This window comes from Calidris pugnax, unplaced genomic scaffold, assembly GCF_001431845.1.
Source record: "Calidris pugnax isolate Ruff unplaced genomic scaffold, ASM143184v1 scaffold20, whole genome shotgun sequence".
NCBI lineage: Eukaryota > Metazoa > Chordata > Aves > Charadriiformes > Scolopacidae > Calidris > Calidris pugnax.
Genome location: NW_015094510.1, coordinates 1,720,458 through 1,737,611, shown reverse-complemented (window position 1 = coordinate 1,737,611; position 17,154 = coordinate 1,720,458). Strand labels below are relative to the sequence as shown.

The window sequence follows — 17,154 nt, the reverse complement described above, 5'->3', positions numbered from 1 at the left end:
TGCTGAAGCAGAACCTAATGACGAAGATGATTAAGTTTGACCAGTTAAAGGGAAAACAAGATTTCAGGGAGAGGAAGGTGGCCTACTTACACCTACTTACACAGAGCTGAATGATATGAACCTTTCTATCTCTTCAAGCTTAGAATTTATTCTCTTTCAAACATGTACTTTCAAAAATGTATCGTATCCTGTTCACCGATTTTAGTATTGGAAAGGTGTCCAATATTCAATGGAGTGCAATCTGTGAGATTTAAGTGGATTGGCAGTATATGTCTAAAACAAATGTCATGATACAAACTGGGCAGGACAGAATATAAACCTTTTTTCTAAATGCCAGCTATGGCAGCCTTCATTTTTTGGGGAAGGATGCTGTGCTTCAAGGCCGCACATTTCTAGTGCTGACCCTGCCTAGGGTGGTTATGAAAAGAAACTACGGAGTGGAAACAGTATTAGAGAGTTTAGATAAAATGTAATTTCTTAGTTGTTTTTTTTTTTATTGGGACATTGAGATCCTGGCTGATGAGGTTAGTTGTGGTCACAAGCACTGGGAGTGCCAGCTTTGCTAGACTTTGAGGTTGCTAAACAGATTTTTTAATTGCACAGACATGTCTAAACTTTGAGAAGATAGTTAGATTTGAGGTGTATTTCCATTTTCTTTGTGGATATTTATTTGATCTGAATAACATCTTGAATATTTGGCATTCAATTCTACTAATACTTCTGACGCTTCCTTTTCTCTTTAGAGAGACGCTTTGAAACCAGTGCTCTTTCATTAAGAAATGTTCTTGAAGAATTTAAATATTTGATGTCTGAAGCTTTTGGTTTTGTTCCTTTTGACTGAATTCTTAATGTTTTAATTTTCTTTCTTATATATAGTATCAACATGCCAAGGGTTTTTTTTACCTTTCTTGTAGTATGTTGATTAATTAATAATGTAGTCATTGGTATCTCATGGCTCAGCTGCAGCTGCTTTGTGAACCACTTTTGTTTTTATTTGGATTTCAGCATAGGGTAGTTTTTCTTTTTATGTATGCTAAAATTAGGAAACAGATGGTTTATACATCACAAGATTTTAACCTATACTTTCATTCTTCTGTGACACTAGACCAGTCTCTTTATATTTGACTGGCTTTTTTCTCTGAGTGTTGTGCATTGTTTAGCATTTTTGACAGTGAATCTGGTATTACTGCTGTATTCAGGATTTCTGTATATCAAGATCTATGCTCAATTGTCATCTTGAATATTCAGGAGTTTCATTTGGGAAGTTAGTATTAAACTTAACAACAGTACTACTTGGTTATTACTTTACCTGTTTTGCTGGTGTTTCTTTCTGTAAAGCATGTCAATTGATACTTTACTTACCAAGGATTTTTTATTTCAGATGGCTTTATAATACTTCTGTTGTCAATATTGTTTTCTGTTTTCAAGCACTATATTAAGCTTTAGTTCTTATATGGACTTTCGTAACTTTTACTTTTGAATATTTGGGTTTTTTGTTTAAGATTAATAGATTAAGTATTTACATTAGTCCTGAATGTTAAAGTCATATTACCTTTCAGTAATAAGTAAAAATTAAGAATGTAGTATATCTTAAATACCAAATTTTTATATATTAAGCTTTAGTTCTTATATGGACTTTTGTAACTTTTACTTTTGAATATTTGGGGGTTTTGTTTAAGCTTAATAGATTAAGTATTTACACTAGTCCTGAATGTTAAAGTCATATTACCTTTCAGTAATAAGTAAAAATTAAGAATGTAGTATATCTTAAATACCAAATTTTTATATTCATGCGTTTACCATTCTGTAAAGGAACCTTCTTTTTATAAATTGATAACTGAAATCTGAATGCCGTTAAAGAAACAAAAATAAATGCATTTACACTGTTTTGACTGCTGTATATTTTTATTTTTTTTTAGCTGGTACCTTGCTTTTCCTAACTCTCCTTTAAAATTATTGTATTTTTCAGAGAGAGATTCTTAGGATTATGAAGGCCTTAAGAGCAAGAAGCTCTTAAGTATTCATGCGTTTACCATTCTGTAAAGGAACCTTCTTTTTATAAATTGATAAGTGAAATCTGAATGCAGTTAAAGCAACAAAAATAAATGCATTTACACTGTTTTAACTGCTGTGTATTTTTATTTTTTTTTAGCTGGTACCTTGCTTTTCCTAACTCTCCTTTAAAATTATTGTATTTTTCAGAGAGAGATTCTTAGGATTAAGAGCTCTTCATGCTTGAAAAAACTGCTTTTTAAAGTATCTTAATTTTTCCTGTGCAAAAGTTACGTCAGATATTTAGTATCACACTGTGTATTATATTTTGCCTCTTCCATAAGTATTTGTAATGCTGAGTCCCTGATCTTTCCATTATTCATTCTCACAGGTGCTTACTAAGGAATTTTATAGCCTTCAGTCTTCTAGTGAGACACGCATTATTGAACTTCAAACGCAGAATTCTGAGTTTCAAGCAAGGCTAGAAACTTACGAAAAACTTGAAAAAGAGCTTGATGAGATAATCTTGCAGACAGCAGAAAGTAAGTTCTATCACAAATTGTATTGTATCTGTAGGTGTTTCTGGCATTCTGACAAGATGTCTTGTTTCTCATGGCACTTGGAAAGTGTTACAGTGCCTGTCGTTCTCCCTCCTTATGCCTCACAATTAAGATGCAGTAATTATTTTAATAGAAAATCTTAATGATGGGTTTCTAAAGTTTTTTGTAAATATGTATGAAATAAACATGCACTTAGACATATGGATATTAAAAATTATCTTGGTGTTTCTTTTTCCCTTATTTCTCTTTTCCTTATTCTAATTATCCATTATAAGAAGATGGGGTTTTTTTAGGCTTCTCCTACCATTTAAGTATGCTTTGAATACCAGGAAACCCTTTTTGTTGACAGAGAATTATAGGTTTCATAATACAGTACATGATTAGTGTGAATTTTTAAATGAATTGGTGGCAGAAAAAGCTCTTCCTTGTGTTGAATTAATAATAATTAGACATTAAGTAGTTGCTTGTGGCAGATCAGTTTGTTCCAAGTACTAAACCCTAGATTAAATTCAGGCGTGATTACTCCTGAAAATTTTTGCCTCTGCTTGGCAAAAATAACAGTATCTGTTCTCAAACACACCAAAATTTCTGTGAAATGTGTATTGGTTTGATTTGCTTGATCCACAAGCAAATAATTTCTAGTATGAAACTAAGACTTTAATATAACCAGTAATGTAGAGCAAAGTATGTATTAGTGGGATGCAGCGATGTCTGGGTATCTTTAGTAATTAAGCTGTGTATTAATTTTATACACTACAGCTTGTACTTGTTAGAATGGCATGACTACTCAAAGATTCCCATCTGACCATAAGTATGCTTGCTGTATACATGCTTATGTTTTAGTTGGTAACACGGTTTTAGAAGTGTGTAGATAGATAGATATATATGTATATATGTAAAATTTTATATACATGTATATATATAAAAGCTTTTCTACATTTTGATCTTAGATAGATATATATGTATATATGTAAAATTTTATATACATGTATATATATAAAAGCTTTTCTACATTTTTGGACCTTACCTTCATTTTTTTTCCAAGGAGAAGATGTTTTTTGTTTACACTTATTCATATTTTCTTATGCATCTTGGGAGAGAACTGAAGTTTTTTACAGAACTAAATCATTCTTAAGCTCTTACTAAGTTTGTATTTTAATTACAATTTATATTTTGTGTTACGGAATATGACTTAAGAAATGAAAGTTTTCAAATGGACTGTTCTGTTAAAACATAATGACTTTATTTTCTGATTTTGTTGAAGAAAAATATTTTCTATTATAACTAACTATAGTAGTTTCAATAACTAACATCGTTTTTTCTTACTATTATAGTGTATTTGGAAGTTAGGATTAAGACTAATTAAGACTTAATTCTAGCACCAAGGTAAACTTCTGAGGAAAATCAGAAAAAATAAAAGCATTTCCTTTTTTAAAAAAACTTTAAAGGAGAACAGATATACCTTACCCTGTGTCTCATATCATGTCCTGGTATTTATATGTCATAAATAGCTAAAGGTAGAAAAATAGTTGAAAGAAAGGAAATAACACTATTTTTCAAATGTGGTGTGTTCTGGAAATACTCCGGTCTGTCTTTCAGAGAATATAATTTAGGCTGAAGCATTATGTGGAAAACAAATAGAATTTTCCATGGAACACTATTTTTCAAATGTGGTGTGTTCTGGAAATACTCCGGTCTGTCTTTCAGAGAATATAATTTAGGCTGAAGCATTATGTGGAAAACAATTAGAATTTTCCACTTTGGTGAGAATAAGATTTTACTCTTCACTCTTGTGGTCACTTTTTTACATTTCAATACCATGTAATATTTTTTTCTTCTCCTTGAATTATGAAATCGCTGCTGTTTTACAATATTTAGGGGTGCTGGTGGGGGTTGAGTTCTCTGAACTTTTTAATAAACTGTATATTTGCACATGTGAGGTGGCTTTTGTCATACAATCATAAAAGCTTTTTATTTTTTCCTTTGGAGAACGTACATGTGGAAGAGATCACTGAATTGTGACTGTTATTCCCTCATCATTGTGCCTCGCTTTATTAATATTGAAATAACATGAAACAGCCTATTCAGGAAACTATCAAGAATTTATGTAGCCACTCCTTACAGCATCTGAGTGGTTTCCACATGAATAACAATAGCATACTTTCTTGGCAATTGTCTGTTCTTCCTTTTCAGGGTAAAATCTTCACATTGTGGTATTTTTGTTGTAGACTAGTAGTTTGATTTTCTTGCTTCCATTGGTTAGTATCTTTTGAAGACAAAGGTTGAACCTATTTGATACCTCGCAATGACACTCTTTTGCTAAACAGTGTAAAAAAGCTGTCATTAATAAGTGTCCCCCTAACTTTTAAAAGACATATTTTACACCACAAAGTCAGGTGAAGAGCCTGGAAAGACATAAAAGAAGATAGGAGAAGCACACACTGATACAGACTATTACTTTGGCTTGATATCTACAACCTTCCCAATTTTTTGTGTTTTTGTCTTCACGATCTGCCATGTACATGGACACTACTGACTGGTACAAATTTATAGGGAAGGATCTTACTGTCATTTTTCTGAGACGTACAACACTGAATTTGTAACCAAAAAAGAAGGGTTATGATAAATGCAGGTTAGATGATTTTTTTATGTTTTTCTGAACCAGAAGTATTTAAGGCACTGGGGAATTTTTCATCGTAACAAAGACAGCCTTGAAAATCTGAAGTTCTGGTGCCTTTGTACTGCCACATCAGCAAACCTTTTCTGTCATACTTACTGGAATTTCTGTAGTGTTTTTTGTGTAACTAGCACAAATGCTCTACTAGAGCCTCTATTCTTCCTAAACGTGTTTTAAGAGTCTTTGTTTAAAATAGCATTAAAAGAGTATTAGACAAGTGATGAAAGAAGCCATAGCTTTACGCAAGTTATTGAGAGAACATATTTCTGATTTGGAGGCACTTGAACAGGAGCAAAGATGAGTCAGATGGGACTGACACAGTTCTTAAATTTGTTTCTCCTGTTCCCAACTACTCGATTCATCAAAACTGTTGTGTGGTGTCTGGGCTGGTGTTCACTTGTGCTCCCTTACTGTCTCACACCCCTGCCGCTCCCCCTTTCTCTTTGTTCCCCTTTACCCCTACTCTCTGTCCTTCTCTCTCTGCCCCTGCCTGCCTCCCACACACATGCTTTTTTTTTTATTTATTTATTTAATTTTTTTTACCCTGTGGCCCATTTTAACTTACAGGAGAGAGGAAACCTGAATTACACAAGCTGAAGTACTAAAATCTGTACACACTTTAATCTTGCTGCTATTGGGATTTCTTTTTAAAGCAAACTTCAGTGTGTTTTAAATCCTTAGAAATATGTTTTCAGAAATCGGTCATCTATGGAGGCAAAGATTATTCTGAATATTTTTATTTTGCATAAACATAAGTATTGAGCTTATTTCTGTCTTTATATTTTTACATGATATAATCTTAATTTGCTTAGAATTTATTGATAGGTTAGATTTGCTTTTTTTTCAGATGTTTATTTCTACCAATAAATTTAGAAGTGTACTTAAGTGTTCAACTCAGAATATTTAATTATACGACAGCATATTGGCTCATAAACAAAGTCTTCTTGTAGAGGAAAACTACTTTTTATTTGGTTATCTCAAATGATGTTAAAGGCTAATGGGTAATATTAAGTGGCCAGCTACTTTATTTGTATATTTATGCAGAGTTTCAGTTGGTAACAGAGGTTTCCATATTGTAGTAAATACGGTGTCAGGGTTTTGCAACTGTCATAAGGTCAACGAGCCTTTGCCAAACAATGGCAAAAGTGGGAGCACCTCCATTTTTGTGGAGGTGTTTGTTTAAGCCCTGAGAGAAGCACCTCAGCACAGACAGCCACGGTCTGATCAGGCATTCCTGGAAACTGTGCTCAGCAGCAGTTTGCTGCCTCCAAACTACAAGTCTTGTTCAGGATGCAGGACCAGGAACGTGGCTCTGAAGAGGTAGCAAGATATTTGGAGTCTTGTTGTAGGAGAGGGATTGGTATCACAGCAGGATGCAAGTTTTGTTTGTGGTTCTGGGGAAGATTTAGGGAGTAATGGGTCACTGTCACAGTTTGTAACTTCCTGATGCTACCACTGATGACAATATGCACAGCTATTTCCAAGTGTATTACCAAGCTAGTTAATTTTAAGCCCTGGACTGTATTATGAACATTACGAAAAGTGATAACACATTGAAAACTTTCAATCTAGGTTGAGCAACAGGTCAGTGAAGTTATATTTCGTACATTATTGTGCACTAGTGTAATGAATTTAATGTTCAAATAGTTGAATGTGTTGGGTTGTGTTTATAATTAGAATTTGAAATTGTTTCATTTTTTAAGTTGAACAGACATTTAGCTAAAATAATTCTTATCACAAAGTATTGACAATTGTAAAATACCAGAATTGGTTTACTGTTTATATGGCAAATTCAGAAGAGAGAGCAAATCACAGGGTCACAGATGTTGGAAGATGCCCCTGGAAGTCATTTAGTCCAACCCTCTGCTCAACACAGATCCAGCAGGTTGCTTAAGAAACTTATCCAGTCAAGTCTTAAATGTCTCCAAAGATGGAGAATCCACTACCTGTCCAAGCAACGTGTTGCAATATCTGACCACCTTCATAATAAAAACATTTCTCTTTTTATCCAGTAAAAAAATATGTGTTCCAATTTAAATTCATTGCCTGTTATCCTAATCACTGCACATTTCTGAGAGGATCCTGACTCTTGTTTTCATTGTACCCTCCCATTTGGTAGTTGGAGACATCAATGAGATCTCTCTCAGACTCTTCTGATATGTCATGTGCTGTAGCCCCCTCACTCTGGACTCCCTCCAATATATCAGTGTATTTCTTGTACTGGGGAGCCCAAAACAGAGCATAGCACTCCCTGTGTGGTCTCACAAGTACTGAATAGATGAGGATTATTTTCTTTGACCAGCTGGCTGCAATCTTGATAATACAGCCAGGGATGCAGTTGCCCTTTTTTGCTGCCAGTTGTTTCATGGTCAGCTTCTCCACCTGGCGCTCAGATCTTCTTCTGCAAGGCTGCTTTTAGGCAGTTGTCCCCCAACCTGTAATAATGCATGAGGTTATTCCATCCCAGATGCAAGACTCTTGCTTTGCTTAACTTTGAGGTTCTTGTCAATCCATATTTCAAGCCTGTTGAGGTCCCTCTGAATAGCAGCCCTGCACCCAGTCTACCCTGCTGCCCTATATACCCAATCTGGTATCTTCCTCAGATTTGCTGGAGATGCACAATATCCCATCATCTGCACTGTTTGTAAAGATGCTTCTAGAACAGTGTTTGTGCATGCGTATAATTATAAATAGAATTGCTTAAAAGTTTGTAAGTTCTTACACTGTAATTATGTTCTTCAATAGTACCTTTCTATAATTCTTTTCAGTGGAAGATGAAGTTGAAGCTGAAAGGGTTCTCTTCTCATACGGGTATGGTGCTAATGTTCCTACAACAGCCAAAAGACGACTAAAGCAAAGGTAAAAAAGCATCTCCTGAATTTACTTGTTCAATATAAAGTAAATGAAGATATGTGCATTATGTTTTGTCGAAGAATCCAGCCAGTTTGATTAACATAAAGAAGTTTTTCTAAAGACTTAGGTATACAGAAATAGAATGAAGACTAGGACCTGTTAATGTGGTTGATGCATATAAATGAGCATATACTTATTTTTCTAGGTCATTTTAAGATCTTTTTTTCCTTGTCTTTCAGAAAGATGAATTTTAATTGTATAAAACTAAACAGCTGTAAAAACATTATTTACATTTATATAACAGGAAATAAGTTTTTAATACCCTAAAAATGATTGTATGTAATTGTAACAAAAACACATCTGCCAGGAAATTAAGGCAGCCAAGGTTTCAGAGCATCTCTATTTCATCTTTACAAACACAGCATCTGATTCCAGTTACATTTCGTCAGTTTACTCTGATACCATTTGATCAATAGATACAAATGATGCGTTGGCTGAATAACATACCTCTTGATCATAGTAATTTTTAAATAATAAATTTGCTCTTTAAATAAAAATTTGCTCTTTCATGTTTGTAAGCCTCTTCAGATTAAGATAATAAGATTTCTTATTATATATTGCAAAACCCCAACTGTAACCATTCTATAATTCTAGGAAGATTCAAGAAGAAAAAAAATAGAAAGGAGGCAGGGGGAAACTCCAGTTTTTGTGTGTCTGTTTTAAGAGACTGTTGAGAGTTCTACAGCATCATTTTCTAAAACTTCAGTACCTTCCTCCCCTGTCAGTAGTTTGGCAACTCTTCTGAGTTTCAGCTTCGGTGCTTCTTTTTTGACCCACCTTATTAGATTTAGATTATTTACATATAAAAGAATTCTGCTAAATCACCTTTGAATGGTGAGTCTGATGATCAATAAGCCGGGATTTCAGATGTGCCTGGAAAACACTTTCTGAGCTTAGAAGTTGCTCTATCAGAATACCTCATATACTCCTCTTTTGTTCCAGAAGGCATTGGCAGATAAGACTGATTTAATCCTTCATAACGGTGTAGGAGACTTCATAGACTTTCTTTATCTTTTAAAATTAAGAAGATTAAAAAAGCCATAAAAGTCTGTGTATGGTTTACCTATTGCTGTTCTGACTCAAGGAAAACTGCCGTGAAGAAAATGTGTGTGATGCCTTTGGCTCTCTAAGCTTTAAAGCCAAGTCTCTGTTACACCAACTTATCTGTGTTTCTTTAATAGCTCTAAACATAGAAGTTCTTTGCTCTCTAGGATTGCTTAAGGAAAGAGAATCTATTATACATGTGAATGATCTTCTGTCTGGAGTCCACTACCTGCTCTTTAATTCCAGACATAGGGGATCCTAAATGAAGTGCTCCTTAAAGTTCACCTGAAACTTTGTACACAACCACCTATTCAAGTATAGTGCTTTGTGGGCTCTGTATCTCTTTGCCTACTCACCAGAAACAACCATTTCATTACTTCGGATGGAGGCACAATATGCCCATACAACTAAATTAAACATGCTTGGGAACATTCTGAAGCACTGACACCAAATGGTATGCAGTAGCCCACTTCCATAAAACTAAACTTTTAGAGTGGGTTAGCTGCGTGTAAACGATGTATTGGCAATGATTGCTTGCCCACACTAACTCTTCAGTTATGCCTAGTGACTGTTTGGGAGACTGTTAATGAGTAAATGCCAGAATACTATCAGAAAGTCTCTAGTGGTTTGCTAACAGTAAATTATCACATTCTTGAGCACTGCATAATTTTCTAGTATAGTCAGAATCAAAGTTTTCAAGATGAAGATGTCTTTGCAGATTAGTCCCTTTGTCCCTTTGCTTTAAACTAGTCAAAAAACATACTGACAAGCATACTTGAAAGATGTACTTGTGTTTATCCTTCAATACTTGCAAATTCAGGTCTGGTTCACTGAATAGTCATAGCTGGGAAAATTATGATGGGCTACATTCCCAAAGTTGCCATGGGAAGGTCTCCATGTTTCCCCTTGCACTCTACTAGCTAACGTGTAAGATCCCTAAGTAGAGATATCAGAGAAGTGGTTCATTTCTCTTTTGTACTAGGTGGGATCTCAACACACATCTCCTAAATGAAAATCCAAATAACTAGTTTGGAGAATTAATTTCTTTTTTTCTCAGTTATTGTTTACGCAGTCTAATGCTCCTTGTAGGAGGAACTGAGAGAACCAACTTCTTGGTGAATGCTATTGAGAATTTCAGGTATTTCTTCTCATAAAAGGTGAAAGTAAAAGATTGTCTGTATGAAAGTTTAGGTTTGTAACACAGGTGAAGGATTTTAAGAGTTCTGCCAAATCTAAAAGTGTATTCCCTTTTACTGAAAAGAAGGTGGAGTTTATGACTGGTCAAATTTTCAGAGAAAGCTTATACATTCATGTAGCTTTATATGCTCTAAGCCTCCACTTGAGAGTAAAGACCTGTCAGTCTGCTTTAGACCACTTACACCCTTACAGGTTCAGCGTCATGATCAAGAACTGGGGAAGACTTTGCTATCCATTATTTGGAGACTAACAGTCTTGCACTTTCAGTTTATGGCTGGTAAGCACTGAGAGTCTAAGAACTGAACTGGAGCGACTCTTCCCTTTCTTCAGTGTACAAGTTTCTGAAAAAATGGCACACGCTTGACTGGAAGGATGGATTGTTATGGAGAGCCATTAGTCCAGTAATTAAGGCACACTAAAAAGGGGTATTAGACCTGTAAATCTTACTCATTTTTAGAGCTCTGAATTTCCCATGTCAATGTTGTGAAATAGATTGGTGAGTAGAGTACCTAAACATGGAGGGATACAGTGATAAATTCTCTAGATGCAATTTTGGTAATAAGCCACCAAGCTACTGAATCCTACAAAGATGGCAGGATTCGTTACAGGATACATAAATTTAGACATCTAGTCTTAGGTTGAACACAGAGACTTGGCATCTAACCTCCCATTATAACCAATTCAGTTCTAATCAATACTGTCAATGGAGTTTGGAGTACATTTCAGTTCACCATCCAGGAGTCTGTTTTAGTGGAATATGGTCAGGCTCAACTCTACAGACTGTACTGAATAGGACTAAATGATTAATAACAGCTTCAAAGACGAGGTGAGATGTCTGGAAGTAGGCTCTGCAATTGCACACTGAATCTTCCCATTGCTGCCTATGGAACTATGCTGCTCAACTGATGATAAAATCTTTTGACTTTGGACATGAAACATGCAAGAGGTTGAAGATCTAATTTTTTAACTAGGGTGTTTAAGTAATTCAATAATCCTTTCTCTTCACTTCGGAGTTAATTTGTGGATCTGCCTAAGAGTTGATTTTTTAAGTAATTCAATAATCCTTTCTCTTCACTTCTGAGTTAATTTGTGGATCTGCGTAAGAGTTTATTTTTTAAAAAAGTGGCAATAACATTTAATTATTTAGCATATTAAATGGAAAACAAAACGGACTTTGCCTCTGTTTTGAAAATGACAAAATACGACATTTTTCAGTGTTCCACTACAAAATGTGTATTAATGTGCACTTTTTTAAAAAAAATTATTTAAGGTGAAGTCAATTGCAGTGATTCTCTAAAGTTGCTAAAAAGTAAATACTCATAATTAGTTGCAACACTTTGACGTGATTACTACAATTGTGTAGTATAGTACAAATTACACAGGTAATTGCTTTGTAAAAAATATTGCAATGGCATAACTGTGGGAATGCTATTTCAGTGCTCTTAAATTTTGTAAAACTTCCATTGTTTTTCTAGCTTTGGCCTTTCTGCATGTTTCATTGTGTAGTTTATATATATTAGTATTTTAGAATTGGTGAAAAATTAAGGCAATCAAGCTCTGAAGTATAAATGTGAGAATTTCTTTTGCATATTTTGGAAAAAATTCAACTTGAGCTTGCTTTTTATTGGCACAGCGTTCACTTGGCAAGGAGGTTACTGCAGCTAGAAAAGCAAAACTCGTTGCTTGTAAAAGATCTGGAACATCAGAAGGAACAAGTAACACAGATTTCACAAGAGGTAAATTACTTCTACAAAAAAATCAAATCTGTAGAGGCTATAAACATTGCAGAACAGCTGTTCATAAAATGAAATATTTTCTAAACAGTCTTTATTATCTATTTGATGTCAGAAAATGGCCTCATAATTAACCAAAACTCTATGTTAAATGTTTTCAAAGAAGTTTATATTGTATTTTGAAATGAAGATCAAAAGAGGGATTACTTTACAGGCTAAACAAGAATGTGAGCCAGACAGACAACGTTCTGATTTCTGAGCAGAAGACCAGCTAGCCAAACTTGTTTTTTCTGTTTGATAGTTAATTGTTCAATGAATACCTCATTACTTGTTACACGGCTCTTCCCTTAAATCACTTTTGAAGATATTTCTGTAAATCCCTTTCTATATAGTTCAGTTCTTGAGTCTGATGAATATATATAAGTCTAAGGAATGTTTAATATAAGCTGCTTTTTTAAAAAAGCTTTTTTTTTCTCTTTGTTACAATGAGTTTAATTCCATGATCTTTTAAAAGTCTATATATGTGATTTCAGGTATTATATTACGTTGTCATGGAGAACAAATACAAAATAAAACTCAGCTTGAAATCTCCCAGAAATAGGGCAAACTAATTTTTGAAGTATTTTTAAGATTGTCTTCTAAGTTTGTCTTAGGAACCAAAGAACATCTAGATTTGCTATTATATTTGTCACCATATGGAATTTCTAGGCTGACTGTTTCAAGAATGTGGTTAGCAGTTTGATTCTTTTAAAGTCATTGTTGTTACAAATTAGGATAACTACCCCCGAGTACTTCACAGTGCAAATATTTGCATTTTCTAGGTATTTTAAAACTACATGATTTTATGTATTTTATATGTGTATATATATGACTATATATGTTATTTCAACGTAATTTGTATTTGACTAAAACATATCTTTCAAGTCTCTTGACTTGAAGACATCAAGAGATTTGTGAATCCAGTGTTATCCTTGGTTATTTTCCCTATCACTATTCTTTCACCATTGTTAATAAAATCTGTACTTTATTTCCCACTTAAATCTGTCTGGTTTCCACTTCAATACATCTCTTCTTACCCACAGTGGGTTTATCTTTGCTTCTAGGTCACTGATGAAAGATTCAGTACCAGTAACCTTAGTTTAAATTCCTGCAGAACTCCACTAGAACATCTTCACCTCATTTTTATTCTTCCATGAGATGTCATGTAGCCCTTTCTTGATCTTTTATCATATAATTGTACAGTTGAAATCAAATGCCTTCCAGTACAAAGTTAAATGTCTTGCAGATAGCTAACATACAGCTACTAAGCCTGTTAACATCAAACTCATAAAGTTAAGTAAAATCTTTTAAGACTGGCTGTCTATTAAACTCATGGCTGGCATTCAGGTCTGAATACTTCACCAGATATCTTTCTTTTTTTTTCTAATTTTTAATTTTGCATATGATTGTAGGCCATTTTGTTTGATAACAAATACTCAAGCCATTCTGCACATTTTTGAGTATGTGCACAAGTTTACACATGTTGATGAACTGTTTTCCAGTCTGTTGTTATTCTCATGCTATGCAAACTGAGCATTTGACTTCTTTTCAAACAGAGAGCAAAAGTTTTATTGAAAACTTCCATGTTTTTTTCATCATTATATACAACTTTACAGTCTCTCTGCCGAACGGGTTGTACTGTTTCTAGGATTTATTTGCTCCCATTTTTTTTTGTTCTTGGAGTTCTATGCCTGCTAGTATCAAGTTTCCCCTTGAGGTTGTAGCTCTTGTAAATTTTTGTTATTTCATATTTTATACTGATTGCTATCTATTATCTTTCTTAATATAGTCCAAGTTCTTGAACTCCTGTTTACTGTCTTTACTACATCCCCTGAGCCAAGATAGCTTTTTACTCCAAGCTATTGTCTGCCTGGTTTTGGTTGGTTTGTTTGTTTGTTTTATGGGATCTCTGTTTTGCTCCTAGGCTTACAGGATACTCGCGTAGCCCATTTTTATTCTTTTGATTGACATTTTGTTCAGTCAGCTGGGTGAAATCTAGAACATGGATTGAAAGTTGGTGCCAAAGTGATTGGACCAACTTTTCTTTTGAAGTTGGATTAAATACTGGTATTTCACTGCAGTATTTAGCACAGAACTGTTTTTTTTAAGCTCTTTAAAGGGGGGAAGACGAAGAAAATATTGCAATAACTACAGTGGATTCAATTTCTAAGATTGTTTTTTGGACTGTCCTCAACCAATTGCAGTTGAGCTTTATAGAAAGGAATCATATTGATCTTCTGGGAAAGTCCAGCATTACCAAGAAGAAAATACTGACTTCTCCATAATTTAATTCATTTTATGGATGTCTGTCATGGTGTGCTTGCTTGAAAGTTAGAACCCTATGGAAAGGTTTAGCTGCTAAAAAACATTTGTCAGTCTTCAGTTAGTCCCATTATAGTCTGTTGGGCTTTATTTAATCGCAGGATCCTATATATTTTCAGGTCTGCAATGCAGCATTATACAAAAATTTTCCTTTAAAGTCCTCTTTCTGTTGTTTTGTCTAGCAGAGACCTGCAGTGTTAAAATAGGTATTGAGACTTACTTCATGCTACAGAAGGTTTGTTGACCATGTCTAGGACAAACAGAATAAAGGAATTCTCATGACCTGATCCAAGAAAGATCCTCAGCTAGTGATAATCAGTTTATTGCCTCTGCAACTCACTTCATGTTACTCTCAGTTTAAGTGGAAGCCTGTGTATCAGCTTCTGCAAAGTAGTCATCTGCAATTACGACATTTAGTGTCCGAGCTAAATTTTGGAATAAATTCACCTTGCAGAGGTTTTGAACAACATTGCCACAACTGATGGATAGACTGTCTCTTGTGTCTAGAAGGCTAATGTGATCTTTGGGTGCTGAGTCAGTATACAGTAAAACTGTTATCCTAAATAGCTAAATTTACTAAGCTGGTATATTTGGCTTGCTGCTGAATGGCTTTTTCAAGCCTTCATCGTGACACTCTATCTATGCTTTTTGTATGCCTCGATTGAAACATTTTTCACCAAAAGCAAATTTACATCTCACTCTGGAAGCCAGAGTATGGATCAAGCTGAACAATGATGAAATCCTTCAGCTTAGTAGATATGTCGATTCAGGGATAAATAATAAATGTCCAATTGCAAGGTATTAGATTTATCGCTTACAAGAATTACACAGAAATACTTTAGTAAGTCTTGTACATTAAGGCAGACAGAAATCAAAGTTGCTAACAAAAATACTGCTTTTGCTCAAGGATAATGCTTACTTCATATATTTGTGTGTATATTAGTAAAATTGATCCATTAAATACATTTAATGCTTAATTGATTACAATTTTATAGCAACCTCTTTTACGTTTATAGTATCAAACAGGCAGCAAAGCATCACCGTGGAGAGGGAAGGGACAGCCTTTTCGTAACAACAGCTTTTAGCTTTGTAAAGCTTTTTAGCTGGTAAAGTTAGCAAGTTACCAGATGACTTTGCAGCATCAAATCAAGCTCAGAATGCCTCACTTGTCCTTTCTCACTGAAGTATTGAATTCTTATCAGTAAGAACAATGAGGAACTTCACGCTGTGGTGACAGCATCCTTTGAAAGCTCTTAGGTTATCAAAAAGGGAATTCCAAACAAGATCAGTTGGATTAATTTTCTCCTATAATGGCAGCCTCAAGGTTTTATACTGCAATTTTTAGGCCATTTGAGAGATTAGTATTCCATATCTTGAAATTACCTGTTTGTTGTCCAAAGACTCTCTACTGTCTTTCTGAAAGAGATCTTGTTTGATAGCTTGTACTCATAGAAAACAAATAGATTTTAATTGCTTATCGCTTTATGGAAGGTAATTAGTTTCTTCAAGGACATGATTGCCTTTTTTTTGTTTTTTGACTTCTCTGCAATAAACTTGGAATTTCACTGTGAACTAGAATAAGTATTTCCTGAAGGCACTAAAGTATTTATATAGTACTTTAGGATTTGCATTAATTTGGAGTAGGGCAATGTTACTGTCTCTCATTTCACTTTTTGAAGCATGAGGTAGAGTTATCTCCCCTTTTAGTAAAGCCAGTAATATGAGGAAGTAAATTTTTGTATATATTCTGGTTTTTGAAAAATGTGAACCATTACATTATAAGTTCTTTTCACATTAGACAGAGTATAGCAGGCAGAAGTAAAATTGCAATAAAATATAATGGAATTAGAGAAAGAAGGAAACACAGATTCCTATTTTGAAAATTGTGAGTAGGAGAAGAAATCTCATTTTAGGAAAGTCCTGAAATACTATTTAAATAGACTAGGACTATAGGAAAGGGTTTGGTTTTTCCCCCTGCTTGTTTAACCAAACACAAAATAGGACATCTGGCTTCTGATTTGGGAAATGCAGATAGTGTAATCTATTCAGAAATTTTACAAACTAATTGGAAAACTTAACCATTTTCATTGAATTCATTCCATTAGACCTGTTTGTATCTAAACTTTAAAATATTTTAATTTATTTTTTAAAGAATCTACTTAGTATTCTTGACTTATATGTACTCCAGCTGCTGAAACTGCTATGTATTGATGTGTGATCTTAATTCTGTACATATTTTAGTGAATGACATTGTTATATTGCTCAAAATGCAAGTCATACCATGCAGGCTTTTTAGACCGAGTGATCCTAATTTGTTCAAGGAATATGGCTAGAAAGGTTTATTTCCTGCTTATGGGTATGACATTTATTTTATACTAATCTTGTAAACATTCTGCTGGATTTCACTCTTTGTATACAGTAATTGATGAGAGGAAGGGAAGATTTTCTTCCATTACTACTTTATATTTAGATTCAATTTCTGATCTGAAAATTCCATTGTGATAGTATACTGGTTTAAGAAAGTCACTTGTGGCCAAGAAGGTGAACAGAGGCCTTGTCTATATTAATTATATTAACATCAGTGGAAGCTGTTACATTAAAACTCTTGAAAATGCAGATTAGGGAAGTGTAGAGAGCAGTAGCATCATTGCAATGAACAATCATGCAATTAGAACAG

The 17,154-nt window shown here is 34.2% G+C and overlaps 1 protein-coding gene across 1 annotated transcript in view; it reads left to right on the top strand.

The window, feature by feature from the left end:
* The window catches only part of PIBF1 (progesterone immunomodulatory binding factor 1), a 135,882-nt gene that overhangs the window by 83,860 nt on the left and 34,868 nt on the right, over positions 1–17,154 (top strand). The window contains exons 12-14 of the mRNA XM_014966146.1: positions 2,384–2,534; positions 7,998–8,088; positions 12,017–12,119. Coding sequence (XP_014821632.1) covers positions 2,384–2,534; positions 7,998–8,088; positions 12,017–12,119 — 345 coding nt within the window. The remainder of the gene's footprint in view (positions 1–2,383; positions 2,535–7,997; positions 8,089–12,016; positions 12,120–17,154) is intronic.